This window comes from Elgaria multicarinata, chromosome 21 (assembly GCF_023053635.1).
Source record: "Elgaria multicarinata webbii isolate HBS135686 ecotype San Diego chromosome 21, rElgMul1.1.pri, whole genome shotgun sequence".
Lineage (NCBI taxonomy): Eukaryota > Metazoa > Chordata > Lepidosauria > Squamata > Anguidae > Elgaria > Elgaria multicarinata.
In genome coordinates this window covers 3,964,223-3,987,046 of record NC_086191.1, presented here as the reverse complement: position 1 = coordinate 3,987,046, position 22,824 = coordinate 3,964,223, and the positions used below count along the sequence as shown (strand labels likewise).

Here is a 22,824-nt window from a genome sequence, read left to right as displayed (position 1 = left end):
TGAACACAGCCCAGCTTTCTGGCTTAACTACCATGGTAAATGCCATGGTTTAAAGTTGTCTTCTGAACACATACGCTTATATTAATAGAATCATAGAATAGCAGAGTTGGAAGGGGCCTACAAGGCCATCTAGTCCAACCCCCTGCTCAATGCAGGAATCCACCCTAAAGCATCCCTTACAGATGGTTGTCCAGCTGCCTCTTGAAGGCCTCTAGTGTGGGAGAGCCCACAACCTCCCTAGGTAACAGATTCCATTGTCGTACTGCTTTAACAGTCAGGAAGTTTTTCCTGATGTCCAGCCAGAATCTGGCTTCCTTTAACTTGAGACCATTATTCCATGTCCTGCACTCTGGGAGGATCGAGAAGAGATCCTGGCCCTTCAGGAATCTATGGAAAATCTACTCAAGCAATTTCACACACACACACACACACACCCCTCAAATTCTCTGACATCCACGCCAATCACCCTTGCCATGTGGTTGAAAAAAAGATTACTTTTTGACTGGAACAGAAATCGAAAGTGTCATAATTAGAGCTGGTAGCAAACCGCCCCGCAAAATTCTCCACCCTATTAGTGGGTGGTGAAATTGGGGGGACAAATTTCGTCAAATTTCTCCAGCGGAAGAAGAAATTCACCGACAGTTTCTCACAAGTAGAGCTGAGGGGTTGTGACTCAGCTCACTTCTCCTTTCCTAAGGGTTTTTTTGGTGGTGGGAGGCACAAGACCAGTGTGTGTTTTGGCAGGTTCCACAATGTTGGTACCTCTGTCCCTCTTCAGAGCAGGAAGCGACAGCCTGCAGCCACCTCGTGAGTAAGGCAAGCGCAGGAGCCGTGAATCCGACCCATGAGAATTCCTCCAAAATTTCTCCTCTGAATTTCTTTTCGAAAGCGGTTTCTTTTCGATCAAGTTAAATGAGTGGTTGAAAAAATGTGAGAAATACGAGTATAATACACACTTTAACGACACGGGGTTGGATCCAAATGTAATCATACTTGAAAGCAGACCCATTGACATCAATGGGACTAGTCATGCTGAACACATTGTCCGGCGTAAGGAAGCTGGTCCTCATGTTTTTATCATCGAGTCTTAGCTTAGTTCATCTGTTCCTGCTCGTTCAAAAATCGGAGGACCTGACATAAGCCTGTTCCACATTTTTCTTTAAACTCCCTGGTTGTGCTAGATGTTTTTTCTTTAAGAGGTTCGCATTTAAAACAAGAACGTGATGCTGAATAAGGTAAGCAATTCTGCCTCTCTTGTAGCTGCCTTAACCTTTCATCTCACCCTTTTACATAACACACTTAACCAATTGTCTGGACCATAAAATAATCCCTGCTGGATCTGAACACAGACTTAAGTCTGAGTAAACATGCATAAGAACATCAGAGGAGCCCTGATACTGGATCAGACCAAGGATTCATCTAGTCCAGCACTCTGTTCGTACAGTGGCCAACCAGCCATCGGCCAGGGAGGAACAAGCAGGACATGGTGCAACAGCACCCTCCCGCCCATGTTCCCCAGCAACTGGTGCACACAAGCTCACTGCCTCGAATACTGGAGACAGCACACAATCATCAGGGCTAGTAGCCACGGATAGCCTTCTCCAGGAATTTATCCAACCCCCTTTTAAAGCCATCCAGATTGGTGGCCATCATTACATCTTGTGGTAGTAAGTTCCATAATTTAACTATGTGCTGTGTGAAGAAGTCCTTTTATTTGTCCTGGATCTCCCACCAATCAGTTTCATGGGATGACCCCTTTGGGTTCTAGTATTTTGAGAGAGGGAGAACAATGCATCGGATTGCATAGGATACAAAATTGGATTGCACAGGATGCATTTTGGAGGGGACATAGAGCAGAAGGTATGAGATTTCATCCTTGGCCAGCTTCACGGAGCAGGTAAGGAGAAGACCCTGTTTGAAGATCTCATGTGCACGGGGTGCTTCTGCCCTACAAACATTCACATCTCACTTAAATACTTTTTTAAAAAATGTGTTTTTCACTTTGGGGGCTTTAGATTTTATGAGACAACCTTTTTTTATTATTATTTCTGCCCATTGGGTACCACTCCAGTACTCCTGGGAAAATTACAAGCAAGATATGAAAGTAATGGCTGTCTCTTCTCGATCCTCCCAGAGTGCAGGCCACGGAATAATGGGCTCAAGTGAAAGGAAGCCAGATTCCAGCTGGACATCAGGAAAAACTTCCTGACTGTTAGAGCAGTACGACAATGGAACCAGCTCCCTAGGGAGGTTGTGGGCTCTCCCACACTAGAGGCCTTCAAGAGGCAGCTGGACTACCCTCTGTCAGGAATGCTTTAGGGTGGATTCCTGCATTGAGCAGGGGGTTGGACTAGATGGCCTTAGAGGCCCCTTTCAACTCTGCTATGGTTCTATGTTATCCCCAGTACTGGAGGTAGAAATCTTCAGACCATGGAGGATACATTTCACAATTTTGCCTAGGGTACAATCCTATGTGTGTTCAGCCAGAAAAAAGTCCTACATTTCCCAGCCAGCTGGGAGTTGTAGGACTCCCCCCTGGCCCTATATAAACACATATAGGACTGCACCCCTAATCTCCTTTTAAGGCCATATAAACCAGTGGGCGTCAACACACCACAGTGAATTCCAGAAGGATGCATTGCATCATGTCAAAATCCAGAGGCAATTCTTGCTATGGAAATAAAAGCCCCCGGGGGTTCAAAAGGTTAATAAACAGTTTATTTGCATTTTACAAGATCAGTTTCCATACATTCTCAATTAATTAGCCATTAAAGTGCTGACAGAGTTTTTCTTTTACGGTTTTGTTTTGTTTAGAATCAAGATACATTTGTTAACAGCAAAAAAAAAAGGAAGAAGATAACAAATAGCATCTGTGTGTAGGGAGAAATAAAGTAACTGTCAAAAGATGTTTGCTCCACACTAAGAGAACTCCTGTCTTATTATACAAAAATAAATATACAGAGACAACTAAGATGGTGCAACAATGTACACATGTTTACGTTTCCATTTTATTTTAGAATGACATTCTTCAACCCCAAAAAATTAAACCGTGGATGGTTTATTACATACATATTCTTTCCTGTCCCTCATTTGAAGTTTGACTCTCCTCTTTTGACTTTTGCGGTAACGTAAGACTTTATGTGAAATGCCAACTTTCACACATCTCTGTTGCATCTATATATATTTTACAGTGTTTTCTTCTTTTTTAATAGATCCGCTTTTTAAACCATACAAACTTTAGCCCTCCCCTTGCAGATAAAAGCAAACCAAAAGTAGTTAAGATGGACACGTTCCCATAGATCAACACTGAAAATAACCAGCAAATTGAAAAGTATATATATATATATTTATATATATTCGAAAGCTTGCTTAAGTAAACGTATAGCTCTCAGCGTACGAAGCGCAAACCCTTAGCCTGAACGCAAGATAAAACTTTTCAAAAGACGTTTGAAGAACTGTACACCCATCTTCCGTATGGCACAGCTTTTAAATATCACATAAAATCCAGGCTCTTCTTCTTTTTATCGGTAGTCAATAAAAACTGCCCTTCACTCAGCAATAGCCCCAGCAAAAACTTTACTGATTCATTCAAACAAATACAGCCGATTCACTAAGCAGCTCGATTTCGGGGGATGTATTGCTACGTTTAATTTCCGTTTGGCTTTAACTTGGTGCAACTCAAGCGTTCTTATAGCCGCAGTGCATTGTGGGAAGCAGGACTGCATTCTGGGATATCCCTAAAGCTTTCACTGCCACGTCATTGCTTGAGGCTTTCACCCAAACAGTAGCTGTATCCGTTTCTGTCAGATATATATGGATATCGACGGAAGGAGAGCCCTCCCTGATCACAGTAAAACATGAGTCGTTTTTCGGTTAAGGCCTACTATTTCACGGGGCTTCGCCTGTTTTATTGCTGAGTATTTCAAGCCAGGAAATTTATATACAAGCACGGAAAGGGGGAAGAGAAAGAGAGAGAGAGATATATACACAGGGACAATATGTACATGAGAGTTTTCCATTTTACTCTTTCTTCTTTGCCACGGTCAACTCGACCGTCGGCATTCGGATACCGGCTTTCGTCGCGCTGTCGTTACTCGAAGAAGACGACAGGCGCGACTGCTTTGAGGCCCCACTCCCTTGCGCCTTTCCTGCCTCGTCGTCACTTCCCGTTACCTCATAAGACCCTTTGGTTTTTGACCCTATCCCTCCAAAGGTACCAAATTTCAGTTTGGCGTGTTTGCCTTTGTCTCCCTCACGCTCCAGCGTGCCGGTCGGCGTCGAGTGAGACGAGTGTTCGTCGCTGAAGGACGAAGACCGGTGCCGGGACTTTTTGGTCTTAAAGAAGGAGAACTTCCCTTTCGGAGAGGCGGACCCTTCACCTACTTCCAAATCACCCTCCAAGGAACCAAGACTCGCTTTTAACTCCCCTTCACACCCCGTAACAGACGCGGAGACCTCTGAGGAGCCCACACTGCCTTTGGCCTTCGGTTTTGAAAATGCAAACTTTGGCATTTTAATTTTAGATTTCTTAAGTTTAATGTCAGGCTCTTCCAGTTCAACATTCACTGCCCCAGCGTGGAGGCTCGCTTCTGGAACCTGAGGAAACTCAACGTCAACGCCAACTTCCCTACCTGTTAGCTCTTGCCCAGAAACCACAAATTTTGGTAATTTCATCTTCGGGAATGAAACTGTCCCAGATGGACTTTCTAAGTGGCCTTGTGGAACATTCACCCCAAAGGAAGGACCTTTGAGCTCTAATTTAGGCCCTTTGAGATCACCCCCTGCCTTTGGTCCAGAAAACTGAAGACCACCTGCCCCTTGGATGCCAACATTTAGTTCTGGACTTTTGACATCTCTAGAAATATCAACCTTCGGCCCTTTTAGACTGACGTCAAAGTCTGGTCCAGAAACTTTGGGAGCTGACATGTTGAGTGAAGGTCCTCTCAAGCTAACATCAGGCGCACCAGCGTCCAAATCCATGCCAGACATTTTCACACCCGGTAGTCCCACTCTGATTTGTTGACCTTTCAGATCACCAGCAAAATGAGCATCACCCTTCAAACTTGGTCCTTTCACGTTCAAGTCAAAGTCTGGGGCAGAGACGTTAGGCCCTCTGAAATCTACTTCAGGTCCTTTGATCTGTGGCCCTGAAATATCCGCTCCTTCACAATGAGAGCTGGAGATGCCAAATTGGGGGATCTTCATGCAAGGAAGCTTAATTCCACCTCCAGAACCTTCCAAGTTGACGTTGGGTGCGTCGACAGCCACCTTGGGAGACGTAATGCCGCCGGACATGCCGAGATCTCCTTTGATCTGCGGTCCTGAAATATCCACTCCTTCAACATGAGGGCCGGAGATGCCAAACTGGGGGATCTTCATGCAAGGAAGTTTAATTCCACCTCCAGAACCTTCCAAGTTGACGTTGGGTGACGTAATGCCGCCGGACATGCCGAGATCTCCTTTGATCTTTGGTCCTTTCAGATTCACATCAAACTCAGGTGCAGAAATGCCTCCTCCAGAAGTCATTTTCACGGCTGGCCCTTTCACGTCTAGGTCTGGAGCACTCATGTTGACATCTAGACCTGGGGTCTTTGGCATCTTCAGCTTCCCTTCAAAACTACCGATGTCAACATCTGGTGTGCCGAATCCGATCTTCGGGCCTTTAACATCACCAGAAAGACCCAAGTCTCCTCCTAATTTTGGTCCTTTCAAGCTTACGTCAACTGCAGGAACGCTCACACCTCCCCCGAGACTTGGGCCCGAAACATCGATACCCGCCGATGGCAATTGTCCTTGAAGGTCGACATCAGGCCCTTCCAGTTTCACGCCTGGCTTCCCAATTTTGGGCAAACTGAATTTGGGGAATTTCATTTTTCCTTCCGGGCCTTGCAGTTCTGCTTTGGGAAGGTCGACACCGCCTTTCAGCTTTGGTCCTTTCAAGTTGACGTCGAGCTCAGGGGCTGAGAGAGAAGGAGCAGAAATATCCACAGACGGCAGATTCATGGAGGGACCTTTCAGGCTGATGTCAGGAGCGCTAACGTTTGCATCAATACCGGGTCCCTTAAAATCTCCTTCCAATGTGGGACAGGCCAGATCAACATTTCCACTTGAGAGTTTGAACTTGGGTTTCTTAAGACCGACGTCCGGACCGCCAATGTGGACGTCAGGGAGACTGGCGCTCCCACCGGGCACCGTGATGTCAAGGCCTGGTGCTTTGAGATTTGGTGACGAAACGTCAATGTCTGGTGCTCTGATTTCTCCTTCCACCTTGGGCAAAGAAGCGTCACCCTTGAACTTTGGCGATTTGATATCAAACTCAACATCGGGAAAGGAGATTTTCCCAAACATCTTACCCTTCGGTGACTTGATGTTCATATCTCCTTTCAGCGTTGGGTCAGGGGTGGAAAGGCTTCCTTCCAAATCCGGCGCTTTCACACTTGCATCCATCTCTCCACTCACGTCAAATCCACCCTTCTTGCCTTTAATTTTAGGTCCGCTCATGTGGAGTTTGGGCATTTTAAATTTGCTTTTCTTCCCTTTCCCAGAAATAGCAATGTCAGGTGACTCCACGTTCAATTCGCCTTCTGGAAGAGAAACATCCAGGTTGGGAGATTTCACATCTGCCTTGGGGCTTTTTGCTCCAAATCCAAATTTTGGCATCTTAAACTTGGGAAGTTTAACACTGCCCTCTGGCCCTTCGATATTCATATCTGGACACTCTAAGTCAAGCTCTGGGCCTTTTAAGTTGCCTTCAATCTTGGGAGCAGAGACGTCAACCTCGCCTTTCATTTTGTGTCCTTTCAGATTTAAGTCGATCTCTGGCATGGTGATTTGAGGGGTCTTGAAGTGCATTTCTGGCATCTTGACCTTGGGGCCTTTCAGTTTTCCTTCTGGCCCTTCAATGTCCAAGCTGGGTGCTTCAACGTTGACTGCCGGACCTGATAATTCAAAGTCTCCTTTGGGTAGATTTACATCTACATGAGGTCCTTCTCCTTTGAATCCAGGCATGCCAAATTTGGGTAGCTTCATCTTGGGAAACTTTATTTTTCCATCTGGACCATGAATATCGACATCAGGAGCATCAATGTCCAGTTTAGGGCCTTTGATGTCAATTTCGGGGCCTTTCAAATCCCCTTCAAATTTTGGTCCAGAAACATTCAGGTCACCTTTCATATGAGGTCCTTTGAGATTGAAATCCACATCAGGCATAGATATTTTGGGTGCTTTGATGTGCATTTCAGGCATCTTAAATTTAGGGCCTTTCAACTTTCCTTCTGGGCCTTCAAGTTCAACGTCGGGAACGTTTACGTCTAGTTTTGGACCTTTGATGTCAAAGTCCGGGCCTTTCAGATCGCCTTCCAACTTTGGTACGGACACATCCATGTCACCTTTCACCTTGGGACCTTTGAGGTTCAAGTCAAAATCTGGCATGGAAATTTTGGGGGTTTTAAAATGCATTTCAGGCATCTTAAACTTGGGACCTTTGAGTTTTCCTTCAGGACATTCCAACTCAACATCAGGTACTTCAACATCCATTTTGGGGCCTTTTATATCAACACTTGGTCCCTTCAAATCACCACTTATCTTAGGGACAGATACATCCACATCCATATCTCCCTTCAGTTTTGGGCCCTTTAAGTTGAAGTCAACATCTGGCATGGAGATTTTCGGAGCTTTGATGTTCATCTCGGGCATCTTAAACTTAGGGCCTTTCCACTTTCCTTCTGGACCTTCAAGTTCAACGTCGGGAACATCTACGTCTAGTTTTGGACCTTTGATGTCAAAGTCCGGGCCTTTCAGATCGCCTTCCAACTTTGGTACGGATACATCCACGTCACCCTTCACCTTGGGACCTTTCAAATTCAAGTCAAAATCCGGCATGGAGATTTTGGGTGATTTGAAATGCATATCAGGCATCTTAAACTTAGGACCCTTCCACTTTCCATCAGGGCCTTCAATCTCAACTTCAGGAGCATCAATATCCAGTTTTGGACCTTTGATGTCAATTTCAGGCCCTTTCAAATCACCTTCCAACCCTGGTGCTGAAACATCCAGATCTCCTTTCATTTTGGGGCCTTTCAGATTGAAATCCACATCAGGCATAGAGATTTTGGGGGTCTTGAAGTGCATGTCTGGCATCTTAAACTTAGGGCCTTTCAGCTTTCCTTCTGGGCCTTCTACATCCAAGCTTGGTGCAGCAATGTCTACTTTGGGAAGAGAAACGTCGAGGTCTGCTTTGGGGAGGCTTACGTCCACATCTGGGCCTTCCCCTTTGAAGCCCGGCATTCCAAACTTGGGCATTTTGAACTTGGGCATTTTGAACTTCCCTTCTGGCCCATGAAGGTCAACATCTGGAGCATCTATATCCAGTTTTGGACCTTTGATGTCGATGTTGGGTCCTTTCAAATCACCTTCAAACCCTGGTGCTGAAACGTCCAGTTCTCCTTTCATTTTGGGGCCTTTGAGATTGAAATCCACATCAGGCATGGAGATTTTGGGTGCTTTGATGTTCATCTCAGGCATCTTAAACTTAGGGCCTTTCCACTTTCCTTCTGGACCTTCAAGTTCAACATCGGGAACATCTACGTCTAGTTTTGGACCTTTGATGTCAAAGTCCGGACCCTTCAGATCACCTTCCAACTTTGGTACGGACACATCCACATCACCCTTCAATTTGGGACCTTTCAAATTCAAGTCAAAATCCGGCATGGAGATTTTGGGTGATTTGAAATGCATATCAGGCATCTTAAACTTAGGACCCTTCCACTTTCCATCAGGGCCTTCAATCTCAACATCAGGAGCATCGATGTCCAATTTGGGGCCCTTGATATCAACATCTGGGCCTTTCAGGTCACCTTCCAGCTTGGGAACTGAAAGGTCAACATCCCCCTTCAGTTTAGGGCCTTTCAGGTTCAAATCAATGTCCGGCATGGAGATGTGAGGTGTCTTGAAATGCATGTCCGGCATCTTAAACTTAGGGCCTTTCAGCTTTCCTTCTGGGCCTTCTACATCCAAGCTTGGTGCGGCAATGTCTACTTTGGGAAGAGAAACGTCAATGTCTGCTTTGGGGAGGCTTACGTCCACATCTGGGCCTTCTCCTTTGAAGCCCGGCATTCCAAACTTGGGCATCTTGAACTTGGGCATTTTGAATTTCCCTTCTGGCCCATGAAGGTCAACATCTGGAGCATCAATATCCAGTTTTGGACCTTTGATGTCGATGTTGGGTCCTTTCAAATCACCTTCCAACCCTGGTGCTGAAACATCCAATTCTCCTTTCATTTTGGGGCCTTTGAGATTGAAATCCACATCAGGCATGGAGATTTTGGGTGCTTTGATGTTCATCTCAGGCATCTTAAATTTGGGGGTTTTCCACTTTCCTTCTGGACCTTCAAGTTCAACATCGGGAACATCTACGTCTAGTTTTGGACCTTTGAGATCAAAGTCCGGACCCTTCAGATCACCTTCCAACTTTGGTACGGACACATCCACATCACCCTTCACTTTGGGACCTTTCAAATTCAAGTCAAAGTCCGGCATGGAGATTTTGGGTGATTTGAAATGCATGTCAGGCATCTTAAACTTAGGACCCTTCCACTTTCCATCAGGGCCTTCAATCTCAACATCAGGAGCATCGATGTCCAATTTGGGGCCCTTGATATCAACATCTGGGCCTTTCAGGTCGCCTTCCAGTTTGGGAACTGAAAGGTCAACATCCCCCTTCAGTTTAGGGCCTTTCAGGTTCAAATCAATGTCCGGCATGGAGATGTGAGGTGTCTTGAAATGCATGTCCGGCATCTTAAACTTAGGGCCCTTCACCTTTCCTTCTGGGCCTTCTACATCCAAGCTTGGTGCGGCAATGTCTACTTTGGGAAGAGAAACGTCAATGTCTGCTTTGGGGAGGCTTACGTCCACATCTGGGCCTTCCCCTTTGAAGCCCGGCATTCCAAACTTGGGCATCTTGAACTTGGGCATTTTGAGTTTGCCTTCTGGGCCATGAAGGTCAACATCTGGAGCATCAATATCCAGTTTTGGACCTTTGATGTCAATTTCAGGCCCTTTCAAATCGCCTTCCAACCCTGGTGCTGAAACATCCAGATCTCCTTTCATTTTGGGCCCTTTGAGATTGAAATCCACATCAGGCATGGAGATTTTGGGTGCTTTGATGTTCATCTCAGGCATCCTAAACTTAGGGCCTTTCCACTTTCCTTCTGGACCTTCAAGTTCAACATCAGGAACATCTACGTCTAGTTTTGGCCCTTTGATGTCAAAGTCTGGACCCTTCAGATCACCTTCCAACTTTGGTATGGACACATCCACGTCACCCTTCACTTTGGGACCTTTCAAATTCAAGTCAAAGTCTGGCATGGAGATTTTGGGTGATTTGAAATGCATGTCAGGCATTTTAAATTTAGGACCCTTCCACTTTCCATCAGGGCCTTCAATCTCAACATCAGGAGCATCAATGTCCAATTTGGGGCCCTTGATATCAAAATCTGGGCCTTTCAGGTCGCCTTCCAGTTTGGGAACTGAAACATCAATGTCTCCTTTCATTTTAGGGCCTTTTAAGTTTATATCTATATCGGGCATTGAAATCTTGGGAACATTAAAATGCATGTCTGGCATCTTAAATTTGGGGCCTTTGATCTTGCCCTCTGGTCCTTCTATTTCCAAGTCTGGCATTTCAATGTCCATTTTCGGGCCTGAAATATCAATGTCTGCTTTGGGGAGGTTTACATCTACCTCAGGGCCCTCGGCTTTGATTCCTGGCACTCCGAATTTGGGCATTTTAAATTTAGGCATTTTGAGTTTGCCCTCTGGTCCATGGAGATCAACATCTGGAGCATCAATGTCCAACTTGGGGCCTTTGATGTCAAGGTCAGGCCCCTTCAAATCTCCTTCCAGGCTTGGAACAGAAACATCCAGGTCACCCTTCAATTTTGGCCCTTTCAAATTTAATTCCACATCAGGCATCGAAACTTTAGGTGATGAAATGTTCAAGGAAGGCATTTTGAATTTAGGACCTTTTGCTTTCCCCTGGATGTCAACATCTGGACCCTGAACATCAACTTTGGGTCCTGAGATATCAATATCTGGTTTCTTGAGTTTCACATCAACTTCTGGAGTATGGACTTTGGGGCCAGAAAAATTGAACTTTGGAAGTTTAAATCTTGATTTCTTTGGTTTTGCTTCAATATCAACCTTTGGCATCTCCAGGTCAACATCAGGTCCTTTCAATTCAACCTTAGGACCTTTAATGTCACCTTCTAAATCTCCCTTAAATTTTGGACCTTTCAAATTCAAGTCAATGTCTGGCATTGAGATTTTGGGAACGTTAAAATGCATTTCAGGCTTCTTAAACTTGGGGCCCTTTAATTTCCCTTCAGGGCCTTCAATTTCAAAATCAGGCGTTTCAATATCTAGTTTGGGACCAGAAATATCCATCTCTTCCTTGGGTAAATTCACATCCACTGAAGGACCTTCTCCTTTAAAACCAGGCATTCCAAACTTGGGCATTTTAAATTTGGGCAGTTTGAGCTTGCCCTCTGGGCCATGAAGGTCAACATCTGGAGTGTCAATGTCTAACTTGGGGCCTTTGATGTCAAAGTCAGGCCCTTTGAATTCACCTTCAACTTTTGGTAGCGAAACATCCACATCGCCCTTCAGTTTCGGACCCTTCAAATTCAAGTCAACATCTGGCATGGAGATCTTAGACGTCTTGATGTGCATATCAGGCATCTTAAACTTGGGGCCTTTAATTTTGCCTTCAGGACCTTCAAAGTCTAATTCAGGACCTTCGATGTTCACCTTTGGAGCAGATAGGTCAATATCTCCCTTTGGGAGAGTTACGTCCAGTTCAGGGCCTTCTCCTTTGAAACTAGGCATTCCAAATTTGGGCATTTTAAATTTGGGCATTTTCAGCTTCCCCTCTGGACCATGCAAGTCAACATCTGGTGTCTCAATGTCCAATTTGGGGCCTTTGATATCTATGTCAGGGCCTTCTGCCTTCGGTAGTGAAACATCTACATCTCCTTTCCATTTGGGGCCTTTCAGGTTCAAATTTACATCTGGCATGGAAATCTTGGGGGCTTTAATGTTCATTTCAGGCATCTTAAATTTGGGGGTTTTCCACTTCCCTTCTGGACCTTCAAGTTCAACATCAGGAACATCTACGTCTAGTTTCGGCCCTTTGATATCAAAGTCCGGACCCTTCAGATCACCTTCCAACTTTGGTACGGACACATCCACATCACCCTTCACCTTGGGACCTTTCAAATTCAAGTCAAAATCTGGCATGGAGATTTTGGGTGCTTTGAAATGCATATCAGGCATTTTAAATTTAGGACCCGTCCACTTTCCATCAGGGCCTTCAATTTCAACATCAGGAGCATCAATGTCCAATTTGGGGCCCTTGATATCAACATCTGGGCCTTTCAGGTCACCTTCCAGCGTTGGAACTGAAAGGTCAACATCCCCCTTCAGTTTAGGGCCTTTCAGGTTCAAATCAATGTCCGGCATGGAGATTTTGGGAGCCTTAATGTGCATTTCAGGCATCTTAAATTTGGGGGTTTTCCATTTCCCTTCCGGACCCTCTATATTTATGTCAGGAGCATCAATGTCTAATTTGGGGCCTTTAATATCAACATCTGGTCCTTTGAGATCTCCCTCTAACTGTGGCACAGAAACATCAACATTCCCTTTCATTTTGGGAGCCTTCAAGTTCAGGTCAAAATCTGGCATGGAGATTTTGGGTGCTTTTATGTTCATTTCAGGCATTTTAAATTTGGGACTCTTCCATTTCCCATCAGGACCTTCAATATCAACATCAGGAACATCAACATCCAGTTTTGGACCCTTGATATCAACATCTGGGCCTTTCAAGTCTCCCTCCAGTTTTGGGACAGAAATATCAGCATCGCCTTTGATTTTAGGCCCTCTCCAGTTCAAGTCGATGTCCGGCATAGAGATTTTAGGAACATTGAAATGCATTTCAGGCATCTTAAATTTGGGCCCTTTCAGTTTTCCTTCAGGTCCTTCCAGATCAACATCAGGAATATCAACACCAACTTTGGGGCCCTTGATATCAAAGTCCGGACCCTTCAGATCACCTTCCAACTTTGGTACGGACACATCCATGTCACCCTTCACTTTGGGACCTTTCAAATTCAAGTCAAAGTCCGGCATGGAGATTTTGGGTGCTTTGAAATGCATGTCTGGCATCTTAAACTTAGGACCCTTCCACTTTCCATCAGGGCCTTCAATCTCAACATCAGGAGCATCAATGTCCAATTTGGGGCCCTTGATATCAACATCTGGGCCTTTCAGGTCACCTTCTAGCTTCGGTACAGAAACATCCAGTTCTCCTTTCATTTTGGGGCCTTTGAGATTGAAATCCACATCAGGCATGGAGATTTTGGGTGCTTTGATGTTCATCTCAGGCATCTTAAATTTGGGGGTTTTCCACTTCCCTTCAGGACCTTCAAGTTCAACGTTGGGAACATCTACGTCTAGTTTTGGACCTTTGATGTCAAAGTCTGGACCCTTCAGATCACCTTCCAACTTTGGTACAGACACATCCACGTCACCCTTCATTTTGGGACCTTTCAAATTCAAGTCAAAGTCCGGCATGGAGATTTTGGGTGCTTTGATATGCATCTCAGGCATCTTAAACCGCGGCCCTTTCAGTTTTCCTTCTGGGCCTTCAATGTCCAAACTTGGTGCTTCCACATCAACTTTTGGAACAGAGACGTCAAGGTCTGCTTTGGGAAGACTTATATCCACATCTGGACCTTCCCCTTTGAATCCAGGCATTCCAAATTTGGGCATTTTGAATTTGGGCATTTTTAGTCTCCCTTCTGGCCCATGAAGGTCAACATCTGGAGCATCAATATCCAGTTTCGGACCTTTGATATCAATTTGCGGCCCTTTCAAATCACCTTCCAGTTTGGGAACGGAGACATCTACATCACCCTTGATTTTGGGGCCTTTCAGGTTCAAATCAACATCTGGCATAGATATCTTTGGAGCTTTGATATGCATCTCAGGCATCTTAAACCGCGGCCCTTTCAGTTTTCCTTCTGGGCCTTCAATGTCCAAACTTGGTGCTTCAACATCAACTTTTGGGACAGAAACGTCGAGGTCTGCTTTAGGGAGGCTTAAATCCACATCTGGACCTTCTCCTTTGAATCCAGGCATTCCAAACTTGGGCATTTTGAATTTTGGCATCTTCAGTCTCCCTTCTGGTCCATGGAGCTCAACATCAGGTGCCTCAATGTCCAATTTGGGTCCTTTGATATCCACATCTGGGCCTTCAATATTTGGAACAGTTACATCCATCTCCCCTCTCGTTCCAGGGCCCTTCAGGTGAAGGTCGACATCCGGCATGGAGATCTTTGGTGCTTTGATATTTAGTTTTGGCATCTTAAACTTTGAACCTTTCAGCTTCCCTTCGGGGCCTTCAATATCAAATTCCGGTGCGTCCACGTCAATCTTTGGACCTGCAATGTCAATATCTCCTTTTGGCAAGCTCAGATCTACGTCAGGGCCTTCAAGTTTGGGGCCCGAGACACTAAAGTGTGGCATCTTCAGTTTGGGCATTTTCAGTTTCCCTTCAGTCTGAAAATCCGCATCTGGACCACTGAGGTCTAATGCGGGGCCTTTGATGTCAACGTTGGGGCCCTTGAGTTCCCCTTCTAGTTTCGGGACGGAAACATCAACATCCCCTTTTAGCTTGGGTCCTTTCAAATTTAAGTCAATATCTGGCATGGAGATTTTGGGTGTTTTGAAATGCATTTCAGGCATTTTAAACTTGGGGCCTTTCAATTTGCCTTCCGGGCCTTCAACATCCAGGTTTGGTCCTGAAACTTCAAAATCTCCCTTGGGAAGGCTTATGTCAACATCAGGACCTTCCCCTTTGAACCCAGGCATCCCAAACTTCGGTAGCTTCATTTTGGGCATCTTCAACTTGGCATCCGGACCTTCGAGATCAACATCTGGGAGGTCTACATCAAGCTTCGGGCCCTTTACATCAATGCTGGGTCCTTTCAGATCACCCTCAACCGTTGGAACAGTCAAATCCATTTCACCCTTCATTTTGGGGACCTTTAGATCCAGGTTTACATCTGGCATGGAGAGTTTAGGAGTTTTAATATTCAGTTTTGGCATCTTGAATTTGGAACCTTTGATTTTCCCTTCAGGACCTTCCAGATCGACATCAGGAACATCAACATCCAATTTAGGGCCCTCAATGTTGACATGAGGCCCTTTGAGTTCGCCTTCTAGCTTCGGTCCAGAAATATCCACATCGCCCTTCCACTTGGGTCCTTTCAGGTTCACATCTGGCATAGAGATCTTCGGGGCGTGGATGCTCAAGTCCGGCATCTTAAACTTGGGCCCTTTCACTTTTCCTTCTGGGCATTCGACGTCCAAACTTGGAGCTTCAATATCTACTTTGGGCATAGAAACATCAACATCTGCCCTTGGAAGGTTTACGTCCACGTCTGGGCCTTCTGCTTTGAAGCCGGGCATTCCAAATTTGGGCATTTTGAATTTGGGCATTTTCAATTTCCCTTCGGGCCCATGAAGGTCAACGTCAGGTACGTCAATGTCCATTCTGGGGCCTTTGATGTCAACAGCAGGGCCTTTGAAGCCTCCCTCTATTTTTGGAACAGAAACATCCACATCGCCCTTCACTTTGGGCCCTTTTAGGTTTAGATCAATGTCTGGCATGGAGATTTTAGGCGTTTTCATATGCATTTCTGGCATCTTGAATTTGGGGCCTTTAATTTTTCCCTCAGGCCCTTCAATGTCTAGTCCAGGAGCTTCAATGTCTAGCTTGGGACCTGAAAGGTTAATATCACCCTTCGGCAGGCTGACGTCCACATCAGGACCTTCCCCTTTGAAGCCTGGCATTCCAAATTTCGGCATTTTCATTTTGGGCATCTTCAATTTTCCTTCGGGACCATGAAGTTCAACATCTGGAACATCAACATCAAGCTTGGGCCCCTTGATATCAATCCCAGGACCTTTCAAGTCACCTTCTACTTTTGGCACGGAAACATCAAAGTCTCCTTTCACTTTAGGCCCTTTCAAGTTCAAGTCGACGTCTGGCATGGAAAGTTTAGGAGTTTTAATGTGCATTTCAGGCATCTTGAATTTGGAACCTTTAATTTTGCCTTCTGGGCCTTCAATGTTCAATCCTGGTGCTTCAAAGTCGACCTGAGGGCCTGAAATGTCAACACTGCCCTTTGGAAGGCTGACGTCCACATCAGGAACTTCGCCTTTCAAGCTGAATTTAGGCAATTTCATTTTGGGCATTTTGAGTTCAGGTCCGTGAAGTCCAACATCTGGTGCGCCAATGTCCAATTTAGGGCCCTTGATGTCAACAGCTGGACCCTTTAATTCTCCTTCCACTTTCGGAATGGAAACTCCCATACCCCCCCTGGTTTTGGGGCCTTTCAAATTCAGGTCAATGTCCGGCATGGATATTTGAGGAGTCTTGACATGCATTTCTGGCATCTTGACATGAGGACCTTTCAGATGTCCTCCAGGGCCTTTGATGTCCACAGCTGGAGCTTCGATGTCTAATTTCGGGCCTGAAATGTCAACGCTGCCCTTTGGAAGGCTGACGTCCACATCAGGAACTTCGCCTTTCAAGCTGAATTTAGGCAATTTCATTTTGGGCATTTTGAGTTCAGGTCCGTGAAGTCCAACATCTGGTGAGCCAATGTCCAATGTAGGGCCCTTGATGTTAACAGCTGGACCCTTTAATTCTCCTTCCACTTTTGGGATGGAAACACCCATGTCCCCCTTGATTTTGGGGCCTTTCAAGTTCAGGTCAACGTCCGGCATGGAAATTTGAGGAGACTTGACATGCATTTCTGGCATCTTGATATGGGGACCTTTCAGATGTCCTCCAGGGCCTTTGATGTCCACAGTTGGAGCTTCGATGTCTAATTTAGGGCCTGAAATGTCAACGCTGCCCTTTGGAAGACTGACGTCCACATCAGGAACTTCGCCTTTCAAGCTGAATTTAGGCAATTTCATTTTGGGCATTTTGAGTTCAGGTCCATGAAGTCCAACATCTGGTGAGCCAATGTCCAATTTAGGGCCCTTGATGTCAACAGCTGGACCCTTTAATTCTCCTTCCACTTTCGGAATGGAAACACCCATGTCCCCCTTGATTTTGGGGCCTTTCAAGTTCAGGTCAATGTCTGGCATGGAAATTTGAGGAGTCTTGACATGCATTTCTGGCACCTTGACATGAGGACCTTTCAGTCCTCCGGGGCCTTTGATGCCAATACTGGGTGCAGCTATGTCCACTTTGGGGCCTTTGATATCCATTTGGGGGCCCTTGAGGCCACCTTCTATCTTTGGCACAGAAACATCCATGTCACCTTTTAGTTTTGGCCCCTTCAGGTTCAAGTCCACATCTGGCACAGAGATCTTTGGTGCCTGGATATTTAATTCAGGCATCTTGACATGAGGACCTTTCAATTGTCCTCCGGGGCCTTTGATGTCCAAAGTTGGAGCTTCAATATCTAATTTCGGGCTTGAAATGTCAACGCTGCCCTTTGGAAGACTGACGTCCACATCAGGAACTTCGCCTTTCAAGCTGAATTTAGGCAATTTCATTTTGGGCATTTTGAGTTCAGGTCCGTGAAGTCCAACATCTGGTGCACCAATGTCCAATTTAGGGCCCTTGATGTCAACAGCTGGACCCTTTAATTCTCCTTCCACTTTCGGAATGGAAACTCCCATACCCCCCCTGGTTTTGGGGCCTTTCAAATTCAGGTCAATGTCCGGCATGGATATTTGAGGAGTCTTGACATGCATTTCTGGCATCTTGACATGAGGACCTTTCAGATGTCCTCCAGGGCCTTTGATGTCCACAGTTGGAGCTTCGATGTCTAATTTCGGGCCTGAAACGTCAACGCTGCCCTTTGGAAGGCTGACGTCCACATCAGGAACTTCGCCTTTCAAGCTGAATTTAGGCAATTTCATTTTGGGCATTTTGAGTTCAGGTCCGTGAAGTCCAACATCTGGTGAGCCAATGTCCAATGTAGGGCCCTTGATGTCAACAGCGGGACCTTTTAATTCTCCTTCCACTTTCGGGATGGAAACACCCATACCCCCCTTGGTTTTGGGGCCTTTCAAGTTCACGTCGATGTCCGGCATGGATATTTGAGGAGACTTGACATGCATTTCTGGCACCGTGACATGAGGACCTTTCAGATGTCCTGCAGGGCCTTTGATGCCAATGCCTGGTGCAGCTATGTCCACTTTGGGGCCTTTGATATCCACCTGAGGGCCCTTGAGACCACCTTCTAGCTTTGGCACAGAAACATCCATGTCACCTTTTAGTCTTGTCCCCTTCAGGTTTAAGTCCACGTCTGGCACACCGATTGCTATTGGTGATGTTTTCAAGGATGGCATTGAGACTTCCGGGCCTTTTAAGCTACACTCAGGAGCTCCAATGTCTAGCTTGGGGCCTTTAATGTCCACACTGGGGCCTTTCAAGTCACCTTCTAGCTTTGGCCCTGAAAAGGCTCTTCTCACTTTATGGCCCTTAAGGTTCAAGTCCACATCTGACATAGAGATTTGGGGTACCTGGCCAACTATTTGGGGTTTGCCAAACCTGGGTCCTTTCACATGTGCTTCAAGAGCCACATCTGGAGCACGTAGATCCACCTTAGGTCCTGAGATGTCAACTCCCCCCTTTGGAACAGTCACGTCCACTGCAGATCCTGATGCAGAAAACTTAGGAGGTTTCATGTGGGGTATTTTAACTTTTCCTTCACCCCCTTCGAGTCCAATGTCTGGGGCTCCAACATCCACCTGAGGCCCTTTGATATCCACCTTGGGGCCTTCCAGTGTTGGAGAGGAAACCTTCACACCGCCCCTCAAGTCCAGCCCTTTTAGGCCCACGTCTACTTGTGGTTGTGCAATTCCAGGACTTCCCACTGTATACTTCGGGCCTTTGATCATCCCGGATGGCGCGCTTGCGTCCAGCTGAGGAACCTCAACGTCACAAACTGGAGACGATATGCCAAATTTGGGCAATTTCATGGCGGGAAATGAAACCTTTGTTTTCCTTTCAATGTCAACATCTGGAGCTTTAACGCTGCCTTCAACCACTTTGGGACCTTTCAATTCACCACTTATTTGGGGCCCTGAAATGGCAACTGAAGGACCCTTGAGGTGTGGTAATGACCAATCAGTTTGGAAGCCTCCCACATCACCTTGTATTTTAGGGCCTGAGAGACCTCCCGGGACCCCAGCAACCCCTCCCGTTTTCCCATTTATTTCAGGCCTTGTAACATGGAAACCAACATCTCGGCCTTCTGGTTTAAAGTCTGTCTGAGCTCTCAGATCTACACCTGTAACATGAGGCCCAGAGATACAGACATCCTCTTTCCCCACCTTAGGCATTCCCACGTGGATATCAGGAATGCCAAACTCCAACTTGCGGGAGGGCGATTCCACAGCTGCTCCGGAATATGTAACGTCAGGTCTTCCCTGGGAGTCTTTGACTTGGGTGGTTCTTCCCGATAAATCCACGTGCGGGATCTTGATGACGGTTTTCCCCGGTTCCGTTTCAATCTCTGCTTTGGAAACGTGGGTGAGTTCATGTTTCGGAATCTTGATTTTAAACTCTGGACTGGTGATGTCAATCTCTTTGGCGCCTTCGTGGCCAGTGACGTCAACCGTGTAAGCAGTGACTCTCTTGGTGACTGTAATGGTTCGGCTCTGAGTTCCTGCCTGCTCCACTTCCATACCATCTTCTGATTTAAGGCGAGGCTTAATTTTCGTTGTGTAAATGCGTCTGTACTCTTCGTCATCCCCACTCTGGAACACAAAGGAATGGGGTTGTTAATGCTGAAGCTAGTCTAAATGTGAAACATGTACCATCTGTGTCCATACAGACAGATATCTACATCTACATCTATCTAGATATTTATTTAATATCTGAGGAGGAGGAGGGTTCAGAGGAGGGCAACCAGAATGATCAGGGGTCTGGAAACAAAGCCCTATGAAGAGAGACTGAAAGAACTGGGCATGTTTAGCCTGGAGAAGAGAGGACTGAGGGGAGACATGATAACACTCTTCAAGTACTTAAAAGGTTGTCACACAGAGGAGGGCCAGGATCTCTTCCCGATCCTCCCAGAGTGCAGGACATGGAATAACGGGCTCAAGTTAAAGGAAGCCAGATTCCAGTTGGACATCAGGAAAAACTTCCTGACTGTTAGAGCAGTACGACAATGGAAACAGTTACCTAGGGAGGTTGTGGGCTCTCCCACACTAGAGGCCTTCAAGAGGCAGTTGGACAACCATCTGTCAGGGATGCTTTAGGGTGGATTCCTGCATTTATAGAATCATAGAATCATAGAATAGCAGAGTTGGAAGTTGCCTACAAGGCCATCTAGTCCAACCCCCTGCTCAATGCAGGAATCCACCCTAAAGCATCCCTGACAGATGCTTGTCCAGCTGCCTCTTGAATGCCTCTAGTGTGGGAGAGCCCACAACCTCCCTAGGTAACTGATTCCACCGTCGCACTGCTCTAACAGTCAGGAAGTTTTTCCTGATGTCCAGCCGGAATCTGGCTTCCTTTAACTTGAGCCCGTTATTCCGGCATTGAGCAGGGGGTTGGACTCGATGGCCTTGTAGGCCCCTTCCAACTCTGCTATTCTATGATTCTATGAATAGTAATAATATATTTATTTATTTGTTACCCGCCTCTCCCTCTGGATCAAGGCGGGGTACAACACAAATAAAAACACCATAAAATACATACGACTAATTCAAACGTTTTAAACCAGTGCATCATTAAAAGCAGCACACCATTAAAAAAGGCATCTTAAAATTCAACTGGGGAGGCCTGCCGGAAGAGATCAGTCTTTATGGCTTTCTTAAATTCCGGAAGACTGTTAAGTTGACGAATCTCTCCCAGCAGGTCATTCCACAAACTGGGAGTGGCAGAAGAAAAGGTCCTCTGGGTAATACCTGTCAGCCTTGTTTTTGTTGGCTGGAGTAGATTCTTCCCAGAGGACCTGAATGTGCAGGGTGGATTGTACGGGAGAAGGCGATCCCGCAGGTAGCCTGGACCCAAAACATGTAGGGCTTTAAAGGTGATAACCAACACTTTATACTTTGCCCGGAAACTAAACTGGCAGCCAGTGAAGAGATTTTAAGACTGGTGTGATGTGGTCCCCCCTAGGTGCACCGGTGACCAACCTGGCTGCCCTATATTGAACTAGTTGAAGTTTCCGGACGAGGCACAAAGGCAGCCCTATGTAGGGCGCATCGCAGAAGTCGCGCCTCGAAGTTCCCAGCGCGTGCACGACCGTCTTTAGGTCTTCCGACTCTAGGAAGGGGTTTGTGGCACACTCACAAAGTGGGTCTATCTATCTATCACAGTAATTTGATACCTCTCTTCAGTCTCAAGGGGTTGTGTGAACAAAAAACATAACTGGCGGTGTTCTATAGTTTGATTCTCTGGTTAATTTTATTGGTGTGTCTGTGTGTGTGTGGGTGTGTGTTTTAACTCTGTGAGCCTGTTCAGACAATATGCTAAGCCATGGTTAGGCTGCTAAACCATTTGCAGCAAGTGATTAGTGAGCCCAGGGAACTTTGGCTATGGGGCGGTATTATTATTATTATTATTATTATTATTATTATTATTATTATTATTATTATTTATATACCGCCCCATAGCTGAAGCTCTCTGGGCAGTTTACAAAAATTAAAAACAGTGAACATTAAAAAGAAATATACAAAATTTAAAAGCATAAAAATACAAACAAAAACAGACAATATCCATTTAAAAGCAACTATTCTGGGGTCAGTAAAAAAAAACTCAGCATATGCTGTTAAATGCTGTTAACTGCCTGGGAGAAGAGAAAAGTCTTGACCTGGCGCCGAAAAGCTAACAATGTTGGCCCCAGGCGAGCCTCATCGGGGAGATCTTTCCATAATTGGGGGGGCCACCACTGAAAAGGCCCTCTCCCTGGTTGCCATTCTCCGAGCTTCCCTCAGGGGAGGACCTTAGATGTTGAGCGTAGTGTACGGGTAGGTTCATGTCGGGAGAGGCGTTCTGTGAGGTATTGTGGTCCCGAAAATGCAATAAATAAATAAAGCGAGCGTGTTTAAACTGTGGTTATGTAGCTACCATGGTTAGGGATGGTTCAAGCGGTACACTACGTCATGGTTCCTTTGCTTTCAATGTCAACATCTGGACCTTTAACAGGTTCAAGTGATGCTTGAACCCGGCTCATTTCTTCAAAGCTCTTTAAGCAATCCATCCCTGTTTCTTGCTCCATCCCCTGAAGAAGGGCCCTCTCCGTAATGGGACTCACCAGTACAACCTCCGGACTCCTTGGAACAAAGACATCATGAGACCAAGACTGTCCTGGTAATGGAGACCGGTCCCCTTTCCTCTGCAGCCGGAGGCCGACGGTGTGGTGGCCCACATTTTTAAGGAGCTCTGTCACCTCTCCGGACTGAAGGTTGTCAAAGTAGATGGTGGCACTCACAATCTGATCGCCTGGGAGAGAAAAGAAAAGAGAATGCACATATATATATGCGGAGAGAGTGCTCATCGGCGGATGAAATAGACATAAGAACAGCACGGCTGAATGGGAGCATTTAGGTCAGGATCCTGCTGCCCATAGTAGCCTGTAGGGATATCAAAGGAATCCAATTGGGGGTTATTAGCTCAGCCCCCCAGATACTAGTTTGCAGGTCCCTGAGCTGGCTCGACTTGGTGTGCGTCAGGTAGGGCAAGCTCGCGGTTTTCCATTGTGTGTGTGCGTGTGTGTATGTGTGTAC

General features: G+C 46.0%; 1 protein-coding gene across 2 annotated transcripts in view; it reads right to left on the bottom strand.

Annotated features, from left to right (window-relative positions):
* Positions 1–3,075: 3,075 nt before the first annotated feature.
* Positions 3,076–22,824, bottom strand: part of AHNAK (AHNAK nucleoprotein) — a 73,794-nt gene continuing 54,045 nt past the window's right edge. Inside the window, exons 4-6 of one of the 2 annotated variants that reach the window (XM_063145708.1) lie at positions 22,353–22,540; positions 16,023–19,845; positions 3,076–14,306 (exon numbers count right to left, since the gene is read on the bottom strand). In XM_063145708.1, the coding sequence (XP_063001778.1) occupies positions 4,021–14,306; positions 16,023–19,845; positions 22,353–22,540 (14,297 nt within the window). In that variant the 3' untranslated portion in view covers positions 3,076–4,020. Of the gene's footprint in view, positions 19,846–22,352; positions 22,541–22,824 lie in introns of both variants that reach the window. The other variant, XM_063145707.1, reaches the window with a different exon arrangement.